Source organism: Dipteris shenzhenensis, chromosome 28 (genome assembly GCF_047967505.1).
Source record: "Dipteris shenzhenensis isolate YYH24624 ecotype China chromosome 28, Dip_SZ_1.0, whole genome shotgun sequence".
In the NCBI taxonomy this organism is placed as follows: domain Eukaryota; kingdom Viridiplantae; phylum Streptophyta; class Polypodiopsida; order Gleicheniales; family Dipteridaceae; genus Dipteris; species Dipteris shenzhenensis.
In genome coordinates this window covers 39498976-39518881 of record NC_141623.1, presented here as the reverse complement: position 1 = coordinate 39518881, position 19906 = coordinate 39498976, and the positions used below count along the sequence as shown (strand labels likewise).

Genomic DNA, 19906 nt, shown 5'->3' with positions numbered 1-19906 from the left:
CTTGGCGAGCCCTCTTCGGTTGCTGAGGCGGTCAGGATGGATGGGGTACCCAAGTTTAGGGTCATTGTCCAGGACCCTAATATTTCATATGACCACATCATGCTGCAACGACCCGATGGGTCATTCTTTTGCCGGAGAATTTTTTTTTTTTTTTTCCCCCAAGAAAAAGACTTCTATTAAGTAAGAGAAAAAACCCGCGAGAGCAAGCTCAAAGCGGAATACATCATGAAATCATGAGGATAAATAAAAAACCCCCTTAGAGTGAGGTGGAAAACAACCAAGGCTGAGGCTGAAAGTGCCACCTCAACCCTGTAGTAGTTTCAGAGAAGAAAGGAGAATCCTTCCATTCCCTGAAGAAAGAAGCCCTCCTAGTTGAGGCTGCACGGGAGTCCCCCTGCATACCCGTCCACACGGCCATCAAAGTATGTACGATGTCTGTCCAGATAGTCTGTCCAGATACTAGCCAATGTGTGCGAGGGATGAACCTGAGTACCCTCCAAAGCCTCTATGCATCTGGCTCTCCAGATATGCCAGGATGCTATGCTCGCTAGAATCTCCCAAGAAGTATCCACAGAGGCATGTATAGCTGTAAAAGAAAGGTGTGGTACCACATCCAACGAACAGGACTCAATCCGATGACGTCGAACCGAAATGGCCCGAGAGGAGTCAACTCCCTCATAGAAAACCTGAGGTCCTGTAAGAGAAAGCCAAGCCACCGAGCCCCATGTCATAAAAAATGGTGAATGGGCAAAGTGACTGAAAATCCTGGCTAGCCCCAGCTACCCCCATCCAAATCATCCTTGCCTATCTGCAATCCCATATGCAATGCTGAATAGACTCCGAAGCAGAAAGGCATCGAGGGCATGTAGGGTCGGCTCCGAACCTGGACCTCCAAAGGTTCACTGCAATCCCTCCATGGATAGAAAGTCAAAAGAAGATAGTGATCTTTCTATTCCTGTGGGATTTCCAGAGTCTCCTCCAGAAGCACCTCTGCTGATCCGCAGTAATACCAAAAGTCTCCCAATGAGGAACTCTGCAGGGTCTCCAACCTCTACTACTGAGCTGATATCTCCTGGCATTACTGACCATGTAACGAAAGAAGGGGATGCTCTTCTCTCGATGTCCTGCGTCAATCCACTCCCACTCTCTAGGGTCCCACTGCAAATACCTGATGGAAACTCCCCCATAGAGCCAGAGCCTCCAAGACCCGGTGGAGAGTAGCCGGGGGTCTGGGTCTAGGAACCACTCTGAATCTGATCCTTGCATCAAAAGACCTACAACCTTGATAGGCTGAAAAGCAGACTCAAGCAAGATGTCCTCTGTGGACCTGAGCAATCTGCCACCATCCTGGACACTAAAAACCAAAGCATCCTCCTGTGCATCTCGAAAGGCCAAAACCTGAAGCGGAACCCCGCCTCTCGAAAAAGTACCTCCCCAAGTGGAGGAAGTGAGTGGCATATCATCTGTGTCTACCCAAACCTCTGGAAGGGCTGCCTCAGTCTGCAAGATCCTCCCTGCACTCCCTCTGAGATGTCCTGTCAACCTTGATTTGGTCTCCTCTGGAAGCCTGCGGAAAGCTTTCCAAGACCCCATAGAAGAAGCAGGTCCCTTCTCCCACCTGGACCACTGCATGTAGAGCGAGGCACCCAGTGGTCTACCATGATCATCTAAAATACTGTCATTCCACATGATGGGTTGCCTATCAATCTCTTCCCGAGAGGAAGGAGGAATCCTCCGAAGAGTGCTTCTGAAACTGGCCCAAGCTTTCAGAATGGCAACCATGAGAGGGGACGAAGGTGACCTTAGGTGTGCTGTGGTGAAGATCCATCTAACACTGCTCATCCAGTCTCCTCCTAAAGAAGGTGTGCACCTCTGTATGCTGCTGATAAGAAAGTCCTTCCACGGTTCCTGCCCTGGCATAAGTCCCCGCACCACCATCTTGCAAAGTAAAGCTCTGCACTGTAAATCTGGATCAATAATATTGAGACCCCCTTCCTGTGTAGGGAGGATGAGGGTCTCCCAAGCCACCCTGGCTAAGGCATCTGCTGTGCCATCAAGCCCACTCCAGAGAAAGTTTCTGATCATTCTTTTGAGCTGAATGATGCAGTCCCTAGAATGGCACCAACATGAACAAACAAACCAGGCTGTGGCCAAGAGGACCTGGTTGACCACCACAACTCTAGAGGCAAGATCCAACTTGGCTGAGCTCCAAAAAAGAAGCTTCCTTCTGATGCTCTCCAAAACGGGAGCAAACTGCTGCATGGTAGAAATATCCAAGCCGACCTGGCAGCCCAAATACCTGATAGGCACACCCCTCTGAACCCAAGTGAATCCTATTATGTCAAGCCCCCAAATTGGAGTGTCGTCATCACAGATCCAAAAGCCATTGGATTTATGCCAATTTATCTGCGCCCCTGCCGCCAAGCAAAATAAATCCAATGCTGTCCTGAAAGAAGTGAGCGTCTGTGGAGTGGCATCCAAGTAAACTGCTGTGTCATCTGCCAACTCACTGTCAAGTAGCTCCTCTTCCCTTCTGATGGGAAGTCTCAGCCCAAAGATGTCAGCTTGAGATCTAACATAGATACTCATAGCTTCGGCCACGAACAAAAAAAGGAAAGGAGCAAGGGGGCATCCGTGACGGACTGATCTCGAAATCTGAAATCTCTCACCCCTTACCCCACCAATAAGTACCTGGTTGTGGGCTTCTGATCTGTACAAAGAGGAAACACCTCTGATCCAAGCATCAGTAAAGCCAAAGTGTAGAAGGGTGCCCTCCAAAAAACCCCAATCTACTCTGTCATAAGCTTTTTCAAAATCCAAAAGTAGAATGGCAAGATTCTGGCCACTCTGAAGCTTCCCAAAAAGAAAAAATGTAATAAAAAATGCTTCTGCCATGCACAAATCCCGTCTGAGTGTCATGAATGAGATCAGGGAGAAGTGGCTGCAATCGGAGGCTGATAGCCTTGGCTAGAATCTTGTAACAAGTCCCTAGAAGTGTGATAGGCCTCCACTGGGACACTAAAATTCTGCTACCTCCTTTTGGGATAAGGTGGATGAGACCCTCTGTAAGTGACCCAGGCATCTCGCCAGAGTCCCAAATGGCCTGCAGGGCTGAAGTAATATAGTCTCCAGGTGTTTCCACCTCCGACCATTTTCCGGTAGTTTTGTCTATCTCAGAGCCCCATCTAAGAGGACGGTCTCACAGTATCAGAATCCCTGATGCCTTATACACAGATGAGACTCTCACAGAGGTAGTCTTGGAGATCTGGGTTTCTCACTTGCAGGGAGGGGTGGCCAATCCTTCACATGTGGCCACAGCACTTGCTAGTATCAGCGACTTTTATCACTCTGTTGCTAGTGCTCGGCGAGGTGAGGTACTCAGGTGGGAGATTGGTATCCACCGGCAGTTGGCAGCCTTGCAGAGGGAGGAGCACAGAAGACCTTCAGATGCTTGGATACAGGAGCACCTTGCTACAGCAAGGACTCACTTGCATACATTGCTTGATCAGAGAGCAGAGTATGCCTTTTATGCACGGGAGTCCTTTTGGATGCAGATGGGAGGGAGAGTCAATAAACACTTTTTCTCTACACTTGGTCCCAGACATAGTAGAGAGAGTGTCAGGCAGCTTATTGACTCTGACGGGTTTTGCAGTCTCATCCGGATACCATCATGCACTTAGCGACAGATTTTTATGCCTCCTTTCTGCAAATCCTAGCACACAGGCCAGAGATTGGGCTAGAGATGTAGTTTGGCAGAGTTTACCTGTGTTGGTCACACCAAAGATGATATGCTCACTTGATGCACGCTTTACCAACACAGAGCTTAGGACTGCTCTCTCCGCCCTTCATAAGGGCAAGTGCCTTGGTTCCGATGGTCTTACTCCATCTTTTTTTACAGCCTTTTGGGATGTGATAGGTGATCATATTACTTCAGCCGTGTAGGGCATTTGGGACTCGGGTGAGATGCCTGACTCACTGACCAAGGGACTCATACACCTTATCCCGAAAGGTGGCAACAGGAATTCTACATCCCATTGGAGGCCCATCACTCTTTTGGGCACTCTATACAAAATCCTTGCCAAGGCGATCAACATCCGATTGCAGCCCCTTCTTCCAGGCCTCATCCATGATACTCAAACAGGCTTTGTGCATGGCAAGAGCATATTTGATAATATATTTTCCTTTTGGGAAACCACATAGTGGGCTATGCAGAGTAGGTAGAGGCTGGCAGTTCTACTCTTGGACCTATGACAGAGTAGATTGGGGTTTTCTTGAGGGCACTCTTCTACAATTTGGATTTTGAGATGCATGGATTAGAGGGGTGGCCTCCCTTTACAGATCAGCCCACAGCTAGGTTTTGATCGGAGGGGTAAGGGGTGACAAGTTTCAGATTTCCAGGACAGTTCGTCAGGAATGCCCTTTAGCCCCCTTCCTCTTTCTTTTTGTGGCAGAAGCTATGAGTATCTTTCTTAGATCTCAGGCTGATCTTTATGGGCTGAGATTGCCCTTGAGACAGGAGTAGGAGCTTCTTGACTGTGAGTTGGTTGATGACACTACTATTTTTATTGAGGCCTCTTCGCAGTCACTTGATTCTTTCCGGACAGCCTTGGATATCTTTTGCTCAGCTGCAGGGGCACACATTAATTGGCATAAATCCTTTGGCTTTTGGATCAGTGATGAGGACACTCTAGGCTGGGGAGTTGACATTGGCTTTTTCTAGATTCAGAGGGGTGTTCTTGTCAGATATTTGGGATGCTAGGTAGGATTGGGCATCTCTCCAGCACAACAGTTTGCCCCAATACTGGAGTTATTAAGGAAAAATCTCATTTTTTGGAGCTCATCCAAACTCAACCTTGCATCTAGAGTTGTGGTACTGAACTAGGTTCTTTTGGCCACCGCCTAGTTTGTGTGTTCTTACTGGTGCCGGTCTAGGGATTGCATCACTCAGCTCATTAGATCAGTCAAGAAGTTTTTATGGAGTGGACTTGATGGCACAGCAGATGTTGCAGCGAGGGTGGCCTAGGAGACCATTATTCTCCCTACAGGGGAAGGGGGCCTTAATATCATTGAGCCGTACTTACAGTGCAGGGCATTGCTTTGTAGGGTGGTGGTGAGGGGACTCATGCCTAGGCAGGAACCTTGGAAGGATTTCTTTTTTTGGACGCATTCAGGCTTGCACACCTACCTTGGGAGATGATCGGGTGGACAGCCCTCGCTAGAGTTTTACTTCCGTCCCTCTCAGATCTCCTGCCTCTCCTCTCATGACTGCCATCCTGAAAACTTGGGGAAGCTTCAGGAACACTCTTCGAAGGGTTCCGCCCTCTACCCTCGAAGAGATTGATAGGCAGCCGATCATTTGGAACGATGGTATACTTGATGAGCATGGCAGACCACTGGGCACTTCCCATTACATGCAGTGGTCTAGATGGGAGAGAGGCCCCGCCTACACATTAGGCACTTGGAAGGCAACATTTATCAGGCTACCTGAGGATCAGAGACTACAGTCTGTGAGTCACCTCAGAGGGGTAGCACGCAGGATTTAGCAGATAGATGCAACCATCCCGGTGGAATGGACAGTTGAGATGGGAGCTTTTTCGAGGACAGTAGTTCCTCTACAGGTAATCGCTCTTCGAGGGCTCAGGGAAGATGCACTGGTCTTTGACGTTGGGGTTGGAGGTATACTCTCTAGATCCACGGATGATATTCTTCTAGTGGTTGCCTTTCAGCCTGTCAGGATTGCTGGTTTTGTGGACCATGGAGTGGGCTTGCAGTGGTACTTAGACCCGGACCCTCTACTCTTGGCCCTGGGGTCTTGGAGATTGTGGTTATATGGAGGTGCACCTATCAGGTGCTTGCAGTGGGACCCAGGAGAGTGGGAGTGGATAGATCATGGGCATCGAGAGAGGGAGATTCCCTTCTTTCGTTTCACGGTTGGTAATGCCAGGAGATTTCAGCTGAGCAGTAGGGGTTGTATTCCTTCTAGAGCCCCCCATTGGGACAGCTTCTTCATCACCGTAGATTTGCGTAGGAATTTCTGGAGGAGGCTCTGGAAATTCCTCAGAAATAGAAAGATCACTTTTTTCTTTTGGCTTTCTATTCATGGAGGGATTGCAGTGAACCTGTGGAGATCACGATTTGGGGCTGATCCCACTTGTTCTCGTTGTCATTCTGCAGAGGAGTCAGTGCAACATTGCCTTTGGGACTGTAGTCAGGCGAGGACTATTTGGAAAGGGGTTGCTCGGATACTCAGCATTTTTCATACTTCCCCTTTCTTCATGACTTAGGGCTCGGTCGCATGGTTATCCCTTACTGGGCCCCAGGTGTTTATGAGGGTGAGCCTTCTTCTTGGGCACTCTCAGTCCGCCGGCAGGTGATATAGCCCTGCTCTCTTCACGATGTACCACTAACTCCCTTCCGAGCTTCTCATGCTTCAGTGGACACCTCTTGGGAGATTTTGGCTAGCATTTCCTCTTGGCACATTTGGAGAGCCAGATGTACAGAGGCCTTGGATGGCACCCAGATACACCCATCACAGGTGTTCACGGGTATTTGGACTGACATGGTTCACACTTTGATAGCCATATGGGCTAGCATGCAGGGCCCTTCACGGGCAGCCTCTTCTAGGAGGACTGTATTTCTTCGAGTTTGGAGGGGTTCTCCCTTTTTCTCGGAGGTTTCTACCGGATTGAGATGGCACTATCAGCCCTAATCCTTTCTTTTTGGCTCTTGAGCTTTTCATGCATTGCATGGTGTATCCCGTATGGAGCTTGCTCTAATGGTTTTCTTTAATACTTAATAGAAGTCTCTTTTTGAATAAAAAGAAAAAAGAAAACAAAAGGCATGAGGTAGCTTCAAATGATGTGTGTCGTGACCCATAGTATACAGCATGAGGGGAGGGTATAGCTAAACTCAATCCTGAAAGCTCAACAGAGTTGTTCCAGTGGGTGAACTAACAAGTGTGGGTCCTAGTCCTGAGAATTATATCAGAAAACAATCAATGACGAGGGACTCGATACCTACTCTTACCATACTTGTGAACCAGAAGGAGAGTGCCACAACCTTATGCCCTGCAGAAAGTCTCTGCTCTTTCATGGCTGCTTGAGAGTCAGCAGTGCATTCATACCAGTGACCCCTCTACCGAAGACCACCTCTTAGTTACTGAAAGGGAGCTCAGCATTGGATCTCAGAATACCTGAGTTTGAAAATGTCCAGTGCAACGATTCAGCCTTATGGACTAAGGATTTTCTAGGTGTGAAGCTCCATGATGAACTTCCCCTAGCAATAGTGATTGGTTGTCATGAAACAACTGAAATCGATTAGATCCCTTTCCAGATACTAGTGCAAGATCTGCTGATGGAGCGAGCACAGCTCAAAAGTGAGAACCTCCGTGCGTCTGAATCAGGGACCAACCACGAACATCTTCAGATAAGGTCGTAGTAATTAGATGCAGCTTTTACTCTCCTCTTCAGAAGAAAACTGCAAGTCTGCCATGAACTTGCATCAACAAGTAGACCACAAGAGTGCGATGACATGAAGAAGATCTCTTCATTAACTGCCCGTAGGACAACCAGCTCCCCGTGTCACGGTAGAGTCTCTTCAGCAATCACCGGCCAGCACCAAACTCAATATGGAATTCGAAAATCTTCAAGGCAAATCAGCCCATCCACACAAGCGTTTTCTGATCGTCACTCATTTGCAGCAGTCTCCCGCTACTCCACAATGAGAGCCCAGTTCCCTTAGGACATTCATCATCGAAGATGAAACAAATCCCGCTGGAATGCTTCTCCCCGTCAAAAATCCTTCTCTCCACTCCCTGCCTCTGCACTCTTCCTCGTCAATGGTAGGCTCCTCTCTTCATTTTCATGCCAACCCCTTTCCTTGAGACAGCCACGGATCCATCATCGATTTAGAAACTCCAGCAATCTTCCACCATGTACTATGACAACTCCCCTCTTCCTCTGAGTGTTTCACCTGATCACGTAGCCAGCTTGCAATATCCATGCAGAACTCCCACATTGGTTGGCCACCTCACCACATGCATTAAACCACTCTTTTTTTTTACTTTCTAAGAAAACATACACCAAGGCAATAAATGCCCCACATTCACATTTAATGCACATTCCCTTCAAGCCAGCACTTACCCACAATCTATCAGGAAACTCATATGAGCCCCAACAAACGGAAACCACTCATACCAAAGGAAACCTTAGACACAAGGTAATAAAAGAACATATATCAAGTCCAACACAAAAAACTCCGTCACACATTAGATACCACAAATGCTCTAGATACTGGTGTACCCACACTGCTTCTCATCATTTTCCATGTGTCCCTACAAAAGGAGTTTATTTATTTATCTTGAGATATTTACAACCATTCATCAAAGTTCCAACTAAAGAGTCTGTTGTATCCCAAGACCCACACCCAAACTAAAATGTGTACATCTATGGTGCCTACCCACCCTTATGTACAGTGCAAAAAAAAACTTACTACATTTTTTGATCTATGAAGGGTACAAGGATGACATAGGTCATTACCAGCTTGGAGTATGCATCGGAGCGGTGCACATGGAGGACAACGTTTCCAACATCTAAGGTGATTTGACCCGGAGGACACTTGGTCCACCTCAGTACCAGAGCTAGTAGGAGGTACACATGGAGGAGTCATGATACCACCAAAGAGAGGATTATGACACACTAAGAAGAAGGCATAGGTCATTGCCAGTTAATGCAACCAACCAAGGGGAAAGCTAATGTGAGGTAGACCGTAGAGGGAACTACCATTGAGTAAAGGAGAGGTGACAGGTTTCAATGGAGGAGAGAGGAGAGGCTTGAGCTACGAGCTCGCCATTAGTGTTATACTCATTGTGTAGTGTTTATATTGGTGAATGGGATTAGACCACTTATACTTGCTAACTTATGTATCAAGAGGGCTAGTTTCCTATTCTTTCTTGTAGGCTTGGTGTGTCCATCTCTCTATGTGTGCTCTTATCACTCTGCACTTGTCAAATCTTCATCCTCTTGCACAATTGTGACATGGGACCTCTTGAACATTTTAAACTTGAGTGCCTTCTGCAGTACATAACTCCTCATACGCTCGCACCATGGTGCTTCCTGTACTTGTGCATTCCTTGCACAAAGCACCACATCACTTTGGTTCCTTAGTATCATAAAGTAGGAAGTACATCTCCTTGCATCAATGGCCTTAGGCCTGTGGTAATACTTGTGGAAGAGAACAAGCACCCACCTTAGACATTTTTGGCCATCAAGTGTAGAACTCCGCTGATGCTCAGAGTATCTAGTGGAGTGACATCTTAGGGTTGGAGGGTTGAAGGGAGAAAGAAAGAAGGATCTATGAGACTGAAGAAAGCCAAATATAATAAAGTATTAAGGGGTGTGGCCACTAAAATGGGGATCCACGCCCAAGGATGATGCCTGAGATGAGTATATCATAGAAAGATACACCAACTATCTTTGCAGGGGAGTATAAAAATGCCTGTTAATATGCGAATCAAAAACACCAAAAAGGAGGGGAGGGAGATCCCCGTCAGCCTTTTTTACAGAGGACAAGGGAAAAGACAAGGCAAGCTAATGCTGAGGTAAATATGTCTTGATGAGCGCTGTTATGAATGCTGAAATAGAACCTCAAACATTTAAGGATGCACAGGTCCATCTACCAAGTTGCATCACCATTGCAAATAATCCTGTTTTTCATGCTTACATGAAGCAATTGAAAATCATCATCACTGCATTTGGGGTTGTATTGAGGATGTCTTCATTGACGTCATCCATTGTCCATCTGAGGCCAACACGGCGGACATCATTACCACCTTTCCACAAATACATTAATACACTTTCGGAAAGGCTTGGGTTTACAAAACAATGTAAAAGGGGGTTGTAAAATGATTCTTTTATTTGTTTGGACTCCCATAGGTTGCTACATCCTTATGGATGAATATGTGTAACTATGGTACTTTAGGTACACTAGGTACTATTGGGACATTTCTAGAGTACTTCAGCCATACCATTGAGGGAGAATCGTAGGAACATCTGCAATGGTATGGTTACATAGGCTAGTCCTTATTTACTTAGTCAAGTCTATGTAGGCTAGTCCTAGTATAATCAATCTACTCCAGTCCAAGTTTAATCTAGTCCCAGTTTAATTAATCAATCGAGTCTACGTAGTCAAGTCCTAGTTTAATGGATCTACTCTGTTTTATTTCCTAGTTTAACGTATGTAGGTACTATTGGGACATTTCTAGAGTACTTCAGCCATACCATTGAGGGAGAATCGTAGGAACATCTGCAATGGTATGGTTACATAGGCTAGTCCTTATTTACTTAGTCAAGTCTATGTAGGCTAGTCCTAGTATAATCAATCTACTCCAGTCCAAGTTTAATCTAGTCCCAGTTTAATTAATCAATCGAGTCTACGTAGTCCAATTCGTAACCAAACTAGTAGTTGTCTATCAAAATCTAGTCATCTTGACCAGGTTAATCGTATTTATGGTCAAAAACTAGTAGGCTGATGGTATATGGTACACCATGTTCTTTGCTGTTTCAAGTTCAATTGTACTGTCATTCTTTGCTAACATGGTGTCAAAATTATGATGATAAGGGGCATGTGCTACTTCCAAACTGGTAGCTTCTAATTAGATCTTTTTAATATTTCCAAAATGCTACTGAGATAGAGGGTCTTTACACTATCTAATATCGAATAAGAGTGCCTTGGTAAGCAAGGGTAGATGTCGTGTCTACAAGATAGAGTTATCTCTGAAGAATAATTTTCTCATTTTCTATTTCTGAAAAAAGTGCTGTGGCCACATGTGAAGGACCGGCCACCCCCCCCTGAATGTGAGAAAATAATCCACGAATCTGCAATGTCAGCCCATGAGAGCAACTCTTTCCAAAACAGAATGCGGTCCCCTCTGTTGTTCGGAGCATAGAGGTTGAGGAAACCAACCTTACGTCCGTCAATTAGAAGTTAAACCCACTAGGCCCTGGAGGGGGTTATGGTATCGTGTCCAATGATCAGAGGGAGAATAGAATCTGAAACTGATATGCATGTACCTCCTCTGGTTCCTAAGGCAAGAAGCCAAAAAGTCCGGCCTGAAAGCAGCTTACCTGACTTGGAGCAATCTTTGACATCTAGTTTGTGTTCCTGAAGAAAAAGCATGTCTAACCTGAAACACCTGGATGGAGCTGATTCCTGATCAGCTGTCTACGACGGCGATGAGGGATGCCGCCCAATCCCTGTATATTCCAACTGGCTATCCTCATCGGCGGGAGAAAGTGGGTTGGAATACATTACCCGACCTGGTGGCGAAAAAAGAACCCTCCACCGGAGTTGACCTCCTGCCATATACAGGAGGTCAAAGGGGAGGAAAGTCCACAGGTGAGAGAGAGAAATATCTCTCAAGAGGGATGCCGATAACTGGCTCTCCAAAATTGGATGGTACAAAATCATCATGTGGGAGGTCAGAGAAGTCCTCCAAAGCGGAAAAGGAGTTTTGTTGAGCCATTCCTGGGGAGGGGTGCGAAGGATTCCTACTGAAGACTTTTATCACTCCGTTGCTAGTGCTCGGCGAGGTGAGGTACTGAGGTGGGAGATTGGTATCCATCGGCAGTTGGCAGCCTTGCAGAGGGAGGAGCAGAAACGACCATCTGATGCTTGGGTACAGGAGCGCCTTGCTACGGCAAGGGCTCACTTGCAGACATTGCTTGATCAGAGAGCAGAGTATGCCTTCCATGCACGGGAGCCCTTTTGGATACAGATGGGAGGGAGAGTCAATAAACACTTTTTCTCTGCACTTGATCCCAGACATAGTAGAGAGAGTGTCAGGCAGCTTATTCACTTTGACGGCGTTTTGCAGTCTCATCCGGATACCGTCATGCACTTAGCGATAGCTTTCAATGCCTCCCTTCTCTCCGCAAATCCTAACACACAGGCTAGAGATGTGGCTAGAGATGAGATTAGGAAGAGTTTACCTGTGTTGGTCACACCAAAGATGATTTGCTCATTTGATGCATGCTTTACCAACACAGAATTCAAGAGTGCTCTCTCCGCCCTTCATAAGGGCAAATGCCCTGGTTCTGATGGTCTTACTCCTTTTTTTAAAACAGCCTCTTGGGATATGATAGGTGATCATATTACTTCAGCCCTGCAGGGCATTTGGGACTCGGGTGAGATGCTTGACTCACTGACCGAGGGACTCATACACCTTATCCCGAAAGGTGGCAACAGGAATTTTGTATCCCATTGGAGACCCATCACTCTTTTGGGCACTCTGTACAAAATCCTGGCCAAGGCAATTAGCATCCGGTTGCAGCCCCTTCTTCCAGACCTCATCCATGATACTCAGACAGGCTTTCTGCATGGTAGGAGCATATTTGATAATTTGGGATGCCAATGAGTGGGCTATGCAGAGAGCGGGCAGAGGTTGGCAGTTCTACTCCTGGACTTTGAGAAAGCCTATGATAGAGTAGATTGGGGTTTTCTTAAGGGCACTCTTCTACGGTTTGGATTTTCAAATGCATGGATTAGAAAGGTGGCCTCTCTTTACAGATCAGCCCATAGCCAGGTTCTGATTGGAGGGGTAAGGGATGACAGGTTTTAGATTTCCAGATCAGTTCATCAGGGATGCCCTTTATCCCCCTTCCTCTTTTTCTTTGTGGCAGAAGCTATGAGTATCTTCCTTAGATCTCAGGCTGAGCTTTATGGGTTGAGATTGCCCTTGAGATAGGAGTAGGAGCTTCTTGACTATGAGTTGGTTGATGACACTGCTATTTTTATTGAGGCCTCTTCACAATCACTTGATTCTTTCCAGACAGCCTTGGATATTTTTTGCTCAACTACAGGCGCACACATCAATTGGCATAAATCCTTTGGATTTTGGATTAGTGATGAGGACACTCTAGGCTAGGCAGTTGACATTGGCTTTTCTTGGATTCAGAGGGGTGTTCCTATCAGGTATTTGGGATGCCAGGTAGGATTGGGCATCTCTCCAGCACAGCAGTTTGCCCCAGTATTAGAAAGTATAAGGAAAAAGCTCCTTTTTTGGAGCTCAACCAAACTCGACCTTGCCTCTAGAGTTGTGGTAGTGAACCAAGTTCTCTTGGCCACCGCCTGGTTTGTGTGTTCTTGTTGGTGCCGGTCTAGGGATTGCATCACTCAGCTCATTAGACCAGTCAGGAATTTTCTATGGAGTGGACTTGATGGCACGGCAGATGTTGCAGCAAGGGTGGCCTGGGAGACCATTATTCTCCCTACAGGGGAAGGGGGACTTAATATCATTGACCTGGACTTGCAGTGCGGCATTGCTTTGTAAGGTGGTGGTGAGGGGACTCATGCCTGGGCAGGAACCTTGGAAGGATTTCTTTTTTGGACGCATTCAGTCTTGCACACCTATCTTAGGAGATGATTGGGTGGACAGCCCTCGCTGGAATTTTTTCTTCTGCCTCTCTCAGGTCTCCTGCCTCTCCTCTCATGACTGCCATCCTCAAAGCTTGGGGGAGCTTCGGAACACTCTTCGAAGGGTTCCACCCTCTACCCTTGAAGAGATTGATAGGCAGCCGATCATTTGGAACGATAGTATACTTGATGAGCATGGCAAACCTCTGGGCACTTCCCATTATATGCAGTGGTTTGGATGGGAGAGAGACCCCGCCTACACAGTAGGCACTTGGAAGGCTTTTATCAGGCTACTTGAGGATCAGAGACTATAGTCCGTGAGTCACCTCTGAGGGGTAGCACGTAGGATTCAGCAGATAGATGCAGCCATCTTGGTGGAATGGACAGTTGAGGTGCCTATTACTTCCACCACTTGGATGGGAGCTTTTTCGAGGACAACAGTTCCTCTACAGGTGATCGCTCTTCGAGGTTTCGGGGAAGATGCTTTGGTCTTTGACGTTGGGGATGGAGGTATACTCTCTAGATCCACGGATGATATTCTTCTAGAGGTTGCCTTTCAGCCTGTCAAGATTGCTGGTTTATGGACCATGGAGCGGGCTTGTAGTGGTACTTAGACCTCGACCCTCTGCTCTTGGCCCTGGGATCCTAGAGGTTGTGGTTATATGGAGGTGCACCTATCAAATGCTTGTAGTGGGACATGCTGCTTGGCTAGGAGAGCATCTTTTATGAGGGAGTGGGACAATGGATTGTTCTCACACACAGCTGCAGGCCCTTAATGGCATTTTCAGACCCCTGACTGGCTGCACCAATCTTAGTTTTCACCCTGAGTGTGATATGGGAGACCTGGTTTATTTATATTTTCTTTATATACTTAATAGAGGTCTCTTCTCAGCCCAAAAAAAAAAGAAAAAAAACTCAATTTTCAAGAGTTTCGTTGCCCAATGGCACTAAATTCTTTTGATTTCTTCTAATTTTTAATACATCCGAATGGATCAAATAGATATTTTGTGATTTTTAATCCATTTCAAACATGGACATCTATGGTCGTTTTATGTACTCAGTCAACCGAACATCGTCAGAAACAGTACCCCCATGTGATTTCCAAGGACCTGGGATATTATAGATGTGGTTGAAATTGCATTGAGAAATTGGTTGAAGCTTCCTCTATTCTGAAAATTTGTGAATTATAAACTCTATTTTATGTATACAGGTCTCTCATATTTGCATGAAGATTGTTCCCCTGCTATCATTCACAGGGATATCAAGCCCAGCAACATCTTGATCGATTCTGATTTTGAAGCCAAAGTCTCAGATTTTGGCCTGTCAAAGCATGGACCTGAGGGAGATGACAGTCATGTCAGTACTCTTGTCAAGGGCACAGTTGGTTATTTGGATCCTCATTATTATTTGAGTTTCCATCTCACCACGTCAAGTGATGTATACAGTTTTGGGATGATTCTGCTACAACTTGTGACCGCCCGTCCAGTTGTGGATCACTCACGGAAGCGTTCTCAATACAACATTATCAGTTGGGTAAGTTGTGGACTGCTTTTCATTTATGTGTCTAAAAAATAGTAATCTATGCCACAAAAGGATAACTAACAACTAAAGTTTAAATCTAAATCACAGATGGAAGCATATAATCTTCAATGCATCTGGGACAAGATGGAATCCTACTCTAAAAAGTCTGCCTGGCTTTTGCTACCCTACTTTAACGAGTCTAATTGGCTTCCCTTTAGGATTTGACCTCCCCCCTTCATCTCTCCAGCTTGTCATTCCTTTGCTCTACCTGGCCTCTCCTTTTCAAGACCCTTCTTGCCCCCTTGAAGCTCCTCTTTTCCACCCTCCCTATCCCCTTCTGCCCACACCGTCCAGTCCTCTGTCTGTCTTTCCCTCTAGCATGCTGCTTTTCTTGACAGTTTGGCATCTTCTTCCCCAGGAATTTCCTTGTACATGTAGCCCTTCTTGCTCCTCTCATAGTGCTCCCCTTTCCCAGCTCATTCTCCAGGGATTCCCCTTCTTGCTCCTGTCATACCACTCCCCTCTCCCAGCTCACTCATCAGTAATTTCGCTCTTTCTGACTGCCCTTACAGCCCCATCTCTCCCTCAGTGCTCCTGTGTGGCTCAACCCTCTTACTACTACCTGTCCCCATTTTCTCTTGTTTTCCTACCATCGCTTCCCAAGCCTTAGCTCCTTGTCCCAGTTGAATCTTATCAGCATATCCTTCCTCAGCCCACCCTTTCCTTTAGTCTCTTCCTTCCCCTTCAAAGCCCATCTTCCTTCCTCTCTCTCAACCAATGTCAACAAATGCAGCTCCTAGGTGCCTTGAATCCATGAGCTCCCCCTTATTTTCTCTCATATCTCTCTCCTCAAACCTACCATAGCATGGTCATTCTCAGATTTCCTTGCTGTTTTGAATCTCAAAACTAAGTCTAGAGCCTAGCTCCACACCTTGGCTACAAAATAACATGGCAACAAACCCCCCTTCAGAGCAAAGGTGGTGAGACCCACAGCACAAAAGACTTAATTGACCTCCAACTTCACGGCAATACTACATCACCTGGATAGGGTGATCTACCGTTTTGAAGCCCCCCCCCCCAAAAACTATCCAAGAGTTCGCTTGTGGCAAGCATGTAAGGATCTCCCTCCAAAAGGAAGTCCTATCCTTTCTAAGATTGGAGCAGTCCAATCTGGGAGTGATGAGAAGTAAAATCCATGGGGCCTTGTCTGGTATCAGAATACCAAGCTGTGAGAAGCAAGGTGCTGAAACTAATATGCAAATTTCATAGTGTGATCCAAGAGCATCAAACCCAAAAGCGTGTCCAAATAGGAATTTTTGTGTCCTGGCAATTAGCGTGTGCTCATGGAGGAGGAGGATGACAATCTGCCCATATGAATGACCAAAGAGTGAAGCTGGCCCCTACTTCCTGCAGTTGGCTGTACCAAACCCTGGACATTCCATCTCACAACTAGGGATCAGTGGAAAGTCCTATAGCAGAGGAGGTGGTCCCACTGAGGATGTGGAACTCCAGGGGAGAGAGGAAAACCTGAGGTGAGGATGTTTGCTGCTCCCACACTGACTGCCTAGCAAGTAGCTGCAAGGGTATGTGAGCCACAGGATCCAGAACATTGATCTATTGCTGGATCCTGTGCAGGTATCATCGTGAGGAACAAGAGGGTCACAACACTGTCAAGTTCTGAATCGTTATCATCTTCCTCCTCTAGAAGAGACCCCTCACACTTTGCAAGGGCTGCAAAGTGGTTCAGGGAGAAGGGAATGAGAGGGGTGGATGTAAGGGGTGCCACAAGGGACCGGGTTGTCTTCGATCCTGCACCACGTTCCAATCCTAAGCCTGATGCTTTCAATTCATGGTGGGATAGCAGTGAGATTGGAGATCCAGGTTCGGGGCTGACCCTACTTGTGCTCGTTGCCTTTCTACTTTGGAGACAGTACAACACTGCCTTTGGGATTGCAGACAGGTGAGAATCATACGGAAGGGGATTGCAAGGCTTTCAACACTTTTGTTCGCCTCCCCTTCTATATGACCTGGGGATCAGTGGCTTGGCTCACTCTTTCAGGGCCCCAGGTTTTCTTTGAGAGACATGACTCGTCTTGGACTCTTCACATCCGACGACACCTTGTGGAGTCATGCTCTTTAGAGGATGTTCCGGCCACTCTCTTCAAGGCTGCTCATTCCTCGGTTGACTCTCCATGGGAGGTTTTAGCTAGCATTGCAGCATGGCACATTTGGAGAGCCAGATGCACTGATGCTATGGAGGGTTCTCAAGTTCACCCTTCTCAGACGTTGTGTGAAGATGGTGGGAGAGAAGGAAGGAGTCTCACTTGCGGATTTCTCACATACACAATGGGGGAATACACACAAATGTGGAGGCTGAAAACAGTTTTCCTCTTCTTAGTTGTGTAAGCCAAAAGGACTCTAGTACAAAGAAATAGAAGAACCCTATATGTGGGTCTCAAAACAAACTCAGCTAACTAAGGTGGCATACTAACTGAGCCACGAATTAGAGTACATAAGGATAGCTGTCATCCAGCTATTATTCATGGGCGGTGTCCTAACCGCATCTGCAGCTAACAAGTCGGTGACATAAATGCACAATGGTCACCCTGGCATATCACGAGTGAAGCTCGATATCTCAACACTCCCCCTCGAGCTCAATCCCAATTCCTGCACACCAAGCAGGTCTCTGAACTTGCGCAGCTTCTCTGCACCCAATGCCTTCGTAAATATGTCAGCTACCGCCTGCATAAACTGACTTATCAATCCAACAGCATAGCTCAAATCTGGCGTGGTAATAGTCATATAAATCAAACTTCCTACTATGCGTCTATACATAGTAGGGTCTTCCAGAAGCTCACCTGCATCTGCGCTCAGCTTCACATTCTGCTCCAAAGGAACTGAAATAGGCTTACAGCCTGTCATCCCATATTTGGACAGCATGTCCAATCCATACTGCCTCTGCAAGAGCCGTATCCCACTTGGTGATCTAATCACCTCAATGCCCAAGAAATAACGCAGCTCTCCCAAATCCTTCATCTCAAACTTCTGCTTCAATAGCATTTTCACATGAAGAATATCTTCATCACTATCACCTGTGATGATCAAATCATCAACATAAATGACGAGCAGTATAATACCTTTCTCTGTTTTTCTCACATCTGATCTTAGGCATTTTATTTGCAGGCCCGTTTCTTTTTCAACCATAGCTTTAAAAGCTTTGAAATACCCAAACACTTCACTTTTCTTTTTCATAAAATACACCCAAACTTTTCTGCTGTAGTCATCAATAAAAGTGACAAAATAATGACAGCCTCCAATAGATGCAGCTTTAGTAGTCCACACATCAGAGTGGATTAATTCCAATGGCTTCTTACTCTCTTGAACATGCCTAGGAAATGGTTTCCTTGCCTGTTTTCCAAATTGACAGGCTTCACATACCTTATGCATTTCTGCAACCTTGAATTTAGGCAATCCTGCAATAATATTTTGGGCTTGCATTGATTTAAGTCGTTGTACATTAACATGACCAATGCGTTTATGCCAGATATCAATATCTGCAACTACACCGGTCCCATGTGCAAACATTACTGCACTCAATTCAGGCATGTCCGCATCCAACGTAAACATCCTTCCCTTCTTCTTTCCTTTTGCTATCAAGCAACTGTTATTTTTCATATCCTCAACAAAGCATCCATGAGGATTAAATCTGACCTGCAAGCCCTACTCAACCATTTGACCAACAGAAACTAGGTTCTTGGTGATATTCGGGACATGAAATACATCAGACATGTATTTCTTTTTCCCATCCTGCATAGACAAAGGAATTTTACCAATCTGCACAATAGGATGTGCAGTATCATCACCAGTCTCCACAAATCGTGGTCTTTCCATTTCCCTTGCATCCTACATCCATTCCGCATGACTTGTCATGTGGTTTGACGCACCTGAGTCAACGTGCCACACATCATTGCTTTCTTCTACACTTGTCACAGAATTGGTCATGTGCTGCACCATAAACAGATGCTCATTTCTGTCATCACTTTATCTACTAGAAGATGCATAATTCCCTTGCTGCAATTTTCCATTCATGATGTCATTCTGCTTTTTATAGCAATCTTTAGCCATATGACCCATTTTACCACAGTAGTAGCATTTAACATTGTTGTTTCCATTTTGGCCTCTCTGCCATCCACCACGACCTCTTTGGCTCCCCCTGCCTCTAGAGTTACCACGTCCTCCTCCGTAGGACTGGTTTTCTTGAGTTTGCTGCATATTCTGATTTCTACCACGGCCTCTAGATCGGCCTCCTCTGCCTCTGCCTCTGCCTCTGCCTCTGCCTCTGCCTCTACCTCTTCCAGCATTTGAGTAGAAGACAGTTTCTTTTGAAGTTCCTCCTGAAGAAGATGCACCACCATTTCTCTACTCTTCAGAAATTAGAAGAGCAAACAACTCCTCAAAATCAGGAAATTTTTCACGGACGGCAATGGATATCCGGAACTGTGCATAATCCTTTCCTAGACCATTCAAGGTAACAGAAACTAAATCATCATCTTCCACTGGCGACCCAATGGAAGCAAGTGCATCTGCAATCCTCTTCACCTTCATGTGGTAGTCATTGATGCTCATATTATCTCTCTACACATTATGCAACTCCTGCTTGAGTTGCATTTTCCTGGCTTGCATATTTGTGCTATACATTTTTGCCAAAGTATCCCATGCCTCCTTTGGCGTACTTGCATCCTGAATACGCACAATCATAGAATCCGAAATACTGATAGACAGCCAGTACATAACTTTTTTGGCTCTCTCATGCCATCCTTTAAATGCCTGCATTTTCTGTTGATTGGGAACATTAGGAAGAGCTGGTTCTTCTTCATTTCGTGTAATGAACTCCCAATAGCCTTTTCCCATAAGGAAATTTGTCATTCCAAACTTCCATGCTTGGAAGTTGTTATTGTCAAGCTTTTTAGTGACA

At 46.0% G+C, this 19906-nt stretch overlaps 1 protein-coding gene across 7 annotated transcripts in view; it reads left to right on the top strand.

The window, feature by feature from the left end:
- LOC147883555 (receptor-like cytoplasmic kinase 185) overlaps nt 1-19906 on the top strand; it is a 181790-nt gene that overhangs the window by 155442 nt on the left and 6442 nt on the right. For 4 of the 7 annotated variants that reach the window (XM_087399871.1, XM_087399870.1, XM_087399873.1 and 1 more), the window contains exon 13: nt 14621-14943. In XM_087399871.1, coding sequence (XP_087255997.1) covers nt 14621-14943 — 323 coding nt within the window. The remainder of the gene's footprint in view (nt 1-14620; nt 14944-19906) is intronic. The other 3 variants (XM_087399876.1, XM_087399875.1, XM_087399874.1) reach the window with 1 other exon arrangement.